The sequence below is a fragment of the Macrobrachium rosenbergii genome, chromosome 16, assembly GCF_040412425.1.
Source record: "Macrobrachium rosenbergii isolate ZJJX-2024 chromosome 16, ASM4041242v1, whole genome shotgun sequence".
Classification (NCBI taxonomy): Eukaryota; Metazoa; Arthropoda; class Malacostraca; order Decapoda; family Palaemonidae; genus Macrobrachium; species Macrobrachium rosenbergii.
In genome coordinates, this window is record NC_089756.1 from 33,946,262 (window position 1) to 33,956,261 (window position 10,000).

Below are 10,000 nucleotides of genomic sequence, written 5' to 3' on the forward strand. Positions count from 1 at the left end.
TAATTTTTTGTTATTCTTGTTAGACAAAAGATGGCCGAGCTAGAGTTGAGCATAAAAAATTTCAGTTCAGTCTTCCACTGATAAATAATTGTTTGTTATTCTTGTTAGACAAAACATTACGTAATACTGCGAGCGATGTGGTTTCACTTATATTTTTGTTTATGTTAGGAGACAGTATCAAGGGTTTTTCTCTTAACGACCACATGCCGTCAGTAACTTTATATCCTTGCGTTTACTGCTAACAGTTCGTTGGCTTGTTCATTGTTTACGTGTAGCAAACTTATTTTATTTGTTAATGAAGAAGTTCTAACTCAGTCTTCAAACATATCTTCAGACCTTAGATTTTTCATCAGCGATCTTCCTTCCGTTACTTTCCAGTCAAATGCACAAAATATTTTCCATTTTATAATTAAGTCTTATCATTTACGTTTTGGTCATTTTGCGAAAAATTTTATCTTTATATTTTCTTTCCCATTCAAGATAAACGATACTGAAGAGGTCTCGTAAATATCAAAACATATTTAGTAAATGTTGAATCTTTAACTCAAAAGACATGCATACAGATTATATTAGGATTACGGATTCTCAAAAGTAATCTCTTACTGTTCCGCTTTTGAGAAACAATATTTAGTAACCGAACTATTAAAAAGACTATTTTAATCTTTTAGTCAACGCTTGCCAAAGTACCAGATTCAACAAGAAAGCAAAATCATCCAAGGGAAAAATAATATATATATATATAATATAATATATATATATTTATATATATGTATAATATAACTTTCCTTGTAAAATTATTTTTATATTTCTTCAGTCTGCTAAATAAAGGACTGTAAGTCGAAAGGCCTTGCAGCACTCCATTGTTTCTCTAAACTTCGAGGATCTTGTCTTTGTTTATATATTCATCACGTTCCATATTTCCGTGATTCAGTTAGTATATATAAATATATATATATATATATATATATATATATATATATATATATATATATACAGACATATTTGTATACAATATATATATATATATATAGTATATATATATATATATATATATATATATATATATATATATATATATATATATATATATATATATATATAAGACAGCCGTTTGTATACACAACGAACGAAGGGCCTCTATGTAGCGTGTCCAAGGAAAGTTCAAAGAGACGATTTCGCGCTGGTACACGCTAATACCAGCAATGATTTTCGCCAAACACTGGAGTCACGCTATTTCGCTCTCTCTCTCTCTCTCTCTCTCTCTCTCTCTCTCTCTCTCTCTCTCTCTCTCTCTTCTCTTTCTTTCTTTTTTATCTTATTAGAAAGCCGATAGCGGGTCAAGGTAGAATCTGAGCTGGACCTCTGACTGAAATTGGTTTTCATTATCGTATGCTTTCTTCGTAACTGAAGTTAATAACTGTGCTCGTGGGCATTCAGATTAGAGTAGATTTCTAGGTAATGTTTTACTGATACACTGCGAGAGGCTTCATCGTTTCTCTCTAGAATGCTTTGGGTGCATATATCTAAGAATAGATATATTTCGTAATCCTTGAAATATAAAAAAATTAGAGCACGGGATTATGTTAATCCTTATTGATTCACAACGATTACCTAGCTTGCTTCTTCTCTCTCTCTCTCTCTCTCTCTCTCTCTCTCTCTCTCTCTCTCTCTAATACACACACACACACACATGCACATACATACATATACACATATATCTGTTTGTGTGTGTATATATATATATAAAATGTTTGATTTTAAATCACGAAATATATATACACATATATATATATATACGTATACTTATATATAATGCACAGAAGCTGTCTATGATGATGAAATTCAGGATTTTCTCCACTGAATATGAGCATTGCCATTTCATTGTACTTCTAAAATACAATGTATCATAAAGGAAACCTTTTTTAGTCAGTTAAGTCAATTTTGGACTTAATTTGTCTTTTAATATTTCATCACTATTTTTTACAACGGGTTTCTTCTATTTCCTGACTTTTCAACATTTTGCGGGAGCACTTACACACGCGCGCGCGCGCACGCACGCAAACACACACACACACATCTTGCCTCTCTTAATTTAGAAGTTCTTTCGCATTAAGGTTCCTATCTTTCTTTAATAGTGATCTGGTTAAACTATTTTAATAATAATAATAATAATTAATAATAATAATAATAATAAAATATAATAATAATAATCAATAAAATTTTAATAATAATAATAATAAATAATAATAATAATAATAATAAATTATCTTAATATTCAATAAAATAATAATAATAATTATTTTTCTATCTCCCACACATTGCCTATCTTTATCACTTTCCCTTTCTTTCGCTTCCATTCGGTAGACCTGCTTACCCATCTTCTCCTAACCATATCCCCCTCCTCTTCCCCCAAATAGGGGCCCCAAATAAGCTCCCCCCCCCAGAAATCAGTCACGGCAACGACGTCACTTTTCTCGGAAATGAATTTGGTGGACGAGGTCCTGCGACCTCCCACCCCGCCCCCACACCCCTTCACTCTTCCTCCTCCTTTCCTCCCTCCTCCTCTCACTACTATTCTTCCTTTCCTTCCTCTTTTTTTTAACCCTTCCATCTCCTTTCCGTCTTTCCTTTTAATAACGTTCCGGGTTCGTGGGTTCTTTCTTCCCGGGTTCGCTTTTCGGGCCTCTTTCACCGGAGAGGTGGGTCAGGTCGACTGACAGTCAGCTGTTTGTTTGAAAACTATCTTTCTTCCTATCATCATCATCATCAACAACTTTTTTTTAGTTTTCAGAAAAGAAAATTATTGTGCCGGCTTTGTGTGTCCGTCCGAACTTTTCCTGTCCGCCCTCAAGCTGCTGAGGCTAGAGGGCTGCAAATTGGTATGTTGATCATCCACCCTCCAATCATCAAACATACCAAATTGCAGCCCTCTAGCCTCAGTATTTTTTATTTGATTTAAGGTTAAAGTTAGCCATAATCATGCGCCTGGCAACGTTATAGGCAGGCCACCACCAGGCCGTGGTTAAAGTTTCATGGGCCGCGGGTCAAACAGCATTATACCGAGACCACCAAAAGATAGATCTATTTTCGGTGGCCTTGATTATACGCTGTACAGAAAACTCGATTGCGTCGAAGAAACTTTCTTTTTATGCTTGTTCGAAAACCAACATTGTAGGAAAAGCCTGATTTTAATATTATTTCATTTTTCTTTTCTTAACGATGATAATTTCACGATTTTAGTCACTATCGGTTTTACAAAAGTTTTTTTTTAAGTACTATGTTACATTTCCTGTATAGTTACGATCGATTCCACAGCCCACTGTCATTATTTATTATTATTATTATTATTATTATTTAATTAAAAAATACTCATAGTAGCACGAGTCTTAAAATGGAGAAACAAATCCACAGTTATAATATATGTAGGCCTAGACATACTTGAAGATAAATCTTTACAGATTTATCTTTCAATATATGTACATATACATAACTATGGATTTGCTTCTCTATTATTATTATTATTTTTTTTTTTATTCAATTACGATGGTATTCCCGATCTAGTAGCTCCAGATTTTATGACGCTTCTCTTTGTCTTGCACTGCGACTGCAAATTCCGGATCCGGTCATTCTGGATTTTAAGATGACATTTACTCAAACTGCAAGGGTAAATTCTCAATTTAACCAACCAAGCAAATGCCCAGTTGGACTTCCCTTTTAAAAATGAAGAAAAATTTCTCACTGTTAAGCGTAATGGAAAATTCATTTTGCCTCTGATGAGTTCCTTGTCTCTATTGAGTCCAATAGAGGGAGCCATCTGGTCTCGTGACCTCGGGAATTCAAGCAAGTTTGGGAATTCAAAATGGAATACAAAGAAATGATGAATTTCTTTTATGGCGATTCCATGAATCCTGTCACCGTGGTTGGATCTGCGTGGGGGGGGGGGGGGTTGTTTAGTGCCGTCAGTGCACCTCATGCAGTGCGCTGTAGGCATTACTCATCGGTTCTTTGCAGCGACCCTTCGGTCCCTAACTGCAACCCATTTCATTCCTTTTACTGTACCTCCGTTCATATTCCCTTTCTTCCATCTTAATTTCCTCAACCCTCTCCTAGCAAAGGTTTCAACACTATTTTCAGCGCCGAGTGATCTCATAGGTCCCAGCGATTGGCCTTCGGCCTAATTTTATATCCCAGTCCACTTGACTCTCCTATTCAAGTAAACGTTTTAACCATCCTCACGTGAAAGCTTCATCATTCTGAACTTAACATTAACATACACAAAGTTACAATTGAAGTTTCATCGTTCTGAACTTAAATAAACAGACCTCATTTACACTAAGTTACAATTTTACAAATCGCCATCATGCATACCCAGTTTCCCGTGATTAAAAAATAATCCCTTCATAATTCACAGGATTTATGCGGTGGTTAAATCTCTCGGGATGTTTTATATACCGCGTTTTCCTCTTCAACATGAACAGATTTGTTTGACCAAGGGCTTAAAAAGACTTAATGAATGCAGTGTATAATAATAATAATAATAATAATAATAATAATAATAATAATAATAATAATAATAATAATAATAATAGGTCTAAGCCTTTCAGTTTCATTATTTTACGACTGTCCTTAACTATACTACAAACGGTACTTTCGGAATTGGCTCTTGGTACTGGCTTAAGTTTAAAAAACGCAACCTGCTTCTGCTATCTGTAGCGAGGCAATTTCCTTGAATTCTACGAAGTAAATTATCGTGCAGTCAAAAGAGAAAATGAGACAAAATTATGAGGGCAATTATCTGCTTAGTCTTATGAAGCAGCGTAATATACACTGAGCAATTATATTCATATGTGAGCGCCAGAAACTCGCAAGAAATTACTGCTATTGTTTTTTGATGAAGATGATTTACGGAAAACTGAAGTAACCTTTAATGGAAGAACCTCTAGGTTTACTCCGCGAAATAGGGTGCCAATGTGGCTAGTACTAAACGTGGCGGAAGCTCAGTGGGACGCCGTTTAGTACTAGCCCCTCGGGGATCAAAGATATCGTTTTATTATTATAATTTGTCGACCGCACAATATAGAAATGGGTGTATATAATACTTTGACCCCCCGAGGGGCTAGTTCTAAACACGGCGTCCCAAGGAGCTTCCGCCATGTTTAGTACTAGCACCTCGGAGGTGGCGCGTAAACAAGAAGCCAAAGTGGCACCGGAAATGTTCAAAGACGCCCATAACTGTGATACGTGTAAAAGGGTATACGGGGCCCGACGTGGACCTCTGTACTCGTTCTACCATAAGCATAAATCAGTAAAGATTAAACATTAAGCTTTAATATTAAAAAAAAAACGCCATAAACAATAACATAATAGCCTACAAGAGATGTATCAGCGGTTGCTGCAAAAACAGAAAACGGAAATATTCATATCTGCAGGAAAAACTTTCTTAAACACAAAACCGCTACGAAATGACCGCGGGATATTTATCCAGCCTGGAAATATATATACAACGGGATTGTCTTTTGAATTTTTACGACAACTGGAACGACCCTGCTGGAAATTTATTTCGAAAAGTAAACATTCCTTGCTCATAAACATGGAAGACTGACGGGATTTTTTTAGACGAAAGGTGACTCGCTGGCAACACGAGAATGGTGAGTTTCATTTACACTAGACTTAGACCTTATTGACACTACTAGACCGGTGCTATCTTGGCTTGTTATCTACGCGTCACCTACTCCGAGGTGCAAGTACTAAACACCTTATAATGAATGTAAAGTAGACGGCCGCACGAAGATATCGTTTATTAATATAATTTGTCGACCACACAATACAGAAATAGGTGTATATATAATAATATATACTTTCATCCCCGAGGGGCTAGTACTAAACACGGCGTCCCAAGGAGCTTCCGACAATTTAGTAATAGCACCACCGAGTAGGGTGTTTGTTTTTAATCTAAATGATCAATTTTTTTAACGAAATTATCAAACTTGATCAAGGATTTCCTGCCAAGGGCTCTGTTACTACCTCTGAGTTCAAAACAACTTCTGTAAGCTATTCATAAACACTTACCGGAAGTGATGTCTTGCTGGAGCCTTATCAGTATTAAATGCACATTAATAAATATTTGTATATTGTATATGTACTTATGAAAATCGGTACAATATAAAGTATATTAGGTTAGCTAAAACAAAACAAAAAACATCACTCCAAATTAGAAGTATTTGTTCATTACGAAGCACTCATTAAAAAAAAAAAACCGTATCCACACAAACACAGGAAAATAACACACTCATAACGAGTAATTCTAACCTAAATCACGGTTTTGTTAAATCACAAAACAGGAAAAAAAATAAATAATCCATGCGACAGAAAACGGGAACGAGGCGGAACTAAACTATCATTAAAACAACTATGGAAAACGTGATTTCTAAATCTCACTCGAGGGCAATTCAACTCCGGGTAGATCGAAAAACAATTCTGGTTAAATTCGACAAACGACATTGGGAAGGAGGAAGACACTCAGGGAAGGGGGTTGCTGGTTACTCCCAGTTATTAACGGTTTAATTTTGGAGGTTATTGAGACTTGTAAACGGAGGAAGAAGGGCAAATCACACGGCACAAGAAATCCCATGCGTTACTGTCCACTTACACCGGACCACATCTGGGGGAAGTTCCTCCGGCTGACTCTCTAAGATAATCATCTTTGGCCTCCTTGACATATCTGGAGAAAACAAGGTCAGTGGAGGTCAACAGCCTTGCCTTGGGGGTAGCAGTGTGTCAAGGACAAATAAGAAAACCTTGATGTAAATAATAAAATTATTAAAATGATTAAGTATTGCTTTCAGACCTTGGAAGGTTGTTTTCGCGTGGTGATTAAACAAAAGAACTATCTGAGGCAATAAGCTATATATATATATATATATATATATATATATATATATATATATATATATATATATATATATATATATATATACATACACACATATTTACATGTATATTTACATGTATGTATAATGTACACATATGTATATATATATATATATATATAGAAATGATCAACACACAATCACGTGTGAAACAGAAATAAATTTGACTCACATCAGTATGGAACAGACCTAGGTCTTGACTCAATTGAAAGACGAGTCTTTCAATTGAAAGACCAGAGCTGCTGCCAGCCAAACCACACAAGTCATAAAAGACTTCTTTTATGACTTATGTGTCTTTGAACTAAAAAGGCCTGGGTTCGATCCTGAAGTGAGGAAGAGAATTTATATGTATATATACATATATATGTATATATATATATATATATATATAATATATATATATATATATATATATATATATATATATATATATATATATATATATATATATATATGTATATATATATATATGAATTCACAAACTTCAACTACTGAAACCAGTAAAACCCATAATTTCCCAAATCATCGGAGAGAGAGAGAGAGAGAGAGAGAGAGAGAGAGAGAGAGAGAGAGAGAGAGAGAGAGAGAGAGAGAGAAGCTTCAATTCCACGTGCATTACTCTTAGGCATCTATAAATACACAAACTCGGGATCATTCATTCATAAAAAAAAAAACAATGGCCACTGCGCAATTAGAGGAGTCATATTAATAGATCGATTCCCCTATCCTGTCATTCTATGAATGGCCAACATGCCGCCCCCACCCCCGGCACCAAACTCTCCTCGGCCGCCACCAATTCGTTCCTCCCTCCCTAGTCTTTATGGTAAAACTCAAGTTTTCTTTCTTTTTCTTCGATGGAAAGAACTCGAACTGAAAAGGTGAATTGTAATAAATAAAAACTAAAGAAATGGAGTAATTTGTGATAAAATAAGACCACGAAGATGATTATTGTTAGTTGAATTTTCCATAGATACTGACAAACTTCATAAGGAAAGGTCGTTGAATTATGGACTCACGATGGTTGAAGGGCGAAATATGTTGCATTTGTAAAAGCTAATTGAAGGGTTTTTTTTTTTTTAATTAGTTACTTTCCGTTACTTCCACATTTAGCAATAAAATTGTAGAATTAGATTCTACCTTTTACATCATGTAGATACACCGAACTACATAATACAACAAGTTACGGTGTGCCGTACAGTATACTTCGCTTTTTAGTTTTCCGTAAAACTATTGTGCCGGTTTTGTCTGTCCGTCCGCACTTTTTTTTGTCCGCCCTCATATCTTAAAAATTGCAAATTGGTAGCCTATGTTGATTATCCACCCTCCAATCATCAAACATACCAAATTGCAACCGTCTAGCCTGAGTAATTTTTATTTTATTTAAGGTTATAGCCATAATCGTGCGTCTGGTAACGGTATAGGACAGGCCACCACCGGGCTGTGGTTAAATTTTCATTGGCCGCGGCCTTGAATATACGCTGCACAGAAAACTCGATTGCGCCGAAGAAACTTCTGCGTTTATTTTTTACTCGCTTAATATCTTAACCGATACAATACACTTCTTTGCTGTTGTTATATTCATCACTTGAAATAATTTCTTTCAAAAGTAAGAATGAAACATCATGTCTATTGTATGTTAAAAATTCGCATTACACCTTATTCATTAAATGGTCTCCAGCCTGCACAAATCCACTTTCATACAAATAATTGTCCTCAAAATCGAATCTACCTATTTTCGTTAAGAAATGCTCTCTCTCTCTCTCACTCTCTCATACATTGCTACACAGACATTTTTTCTAATGTTATGTCAACACATGACGAAATACTTCTCTCTCTCTCTCTCTCTCTCTCTCTCTCTCTCTCTCTCTCTCTCTCTCTCTCTGTTCTGTATGCACCTTCTGTTACGTATAGACATGACAGCAAGCACCATCAGGTATTATTATTATTATTATTATTATTATTATTAATGTGAGAGCTCATAAATTTAAAATGCATATCAGTATATTAAAAAAATAACTGCGCCATCATATAAAATTATTATCATTAATAATAATAACTGTGTCAATATATAAATGATCTAAACTCCCCCGTGGGCCAACAACAAAAAAACAACGATGCATTGCAACAGCCTCATTAATAATGCAAAATGCAGAATAAACAGCCAATGAAACTAAATCAACAGGATTCTGCAACCATCCTAATTAGGATGATGATAAGGACCCTACAAAAAAATAATAATAATAATAAAAATGGTGGGGGGTTGGGGGTGGAAGGCCCGGAAAGTCAAACGTGATTGATTCGACGGCTAAAATTTCTGTTGAATAAACATATCAGTTTCGTACATGTATACAACGGTTGGTCTTGTGTGATGGAAGTGTTTATATTTAGAAGTTGACTTAGTATTTTTTTTTGTCTTTTCTTTCTTTCCACCCCTCTCTCCTCTCTACCTGCCTGTTATATATATATATATATATATATATATATATATATATATATATATATATATATATATATATATATATATATATGTATGTATATATAAAATTTTGAATTCAGATACATTTAATTGAACCTATACGGACTCATCCTTAACAACTGTAACGATAGTTGAATATCTGAATCTGGCAGATAAACACACGTATAATCTGAAGTAAGCTCTAATCCTCTCCTTAGCTTAGTACTTTAGCACTAATCCCACCACATAATAGAAGAGTTTCTTCATTTACTTATCATTCCACTTCGAAGCTTTCAAAGGTAAGCACACCGAAAGTTTCGGAAAATTGAAAAGTCAAAAGTTAATTTCAGATACCGAAACTCTGAAAATGCATTTCTGGCAAATGTGACCAGCAGGTTTTGTAAATACCTATCTGTCTCTCTATCTATTTATCTATCCAGGTGTGGAATCTATTCACATTGTGCTTCAATAATGTACACATTGTTTCCAACACTTCGAGACCTAATGCTAATACAAGTTCATATGCTGTGTCAATAAAATATACGTTGATGATAAAAATATTGAATAAAAATGCGAGGGAATCATAGAATTTTCAGTGTAAGTTTCCTACAGGAAA

At 34.9% G+C, this 10,000-nt stretch overlaps 1 protein-coding gene across 1 annotated transcript in view; it reads right to left on the minus strand.

The window, feature by feature from the left end:
- Positions 1–10,000, minus strand: part of LOC136846926 (titin homolog) — a 231,395-nt gene that overhangs the window by 39,805 nt on the left and 181,590 nt on the right. The window contains exon 30 of the mRNA XM_067118179.1: positions 6,650–6,721. Within this exon, the coding sequence (XP_066974280.1) occupies positions 6,650–6,721 (72 nt within the window). The remainder of the gene's footprint in view (positions 1–6,649; positions 6,722–10,000) is intronic.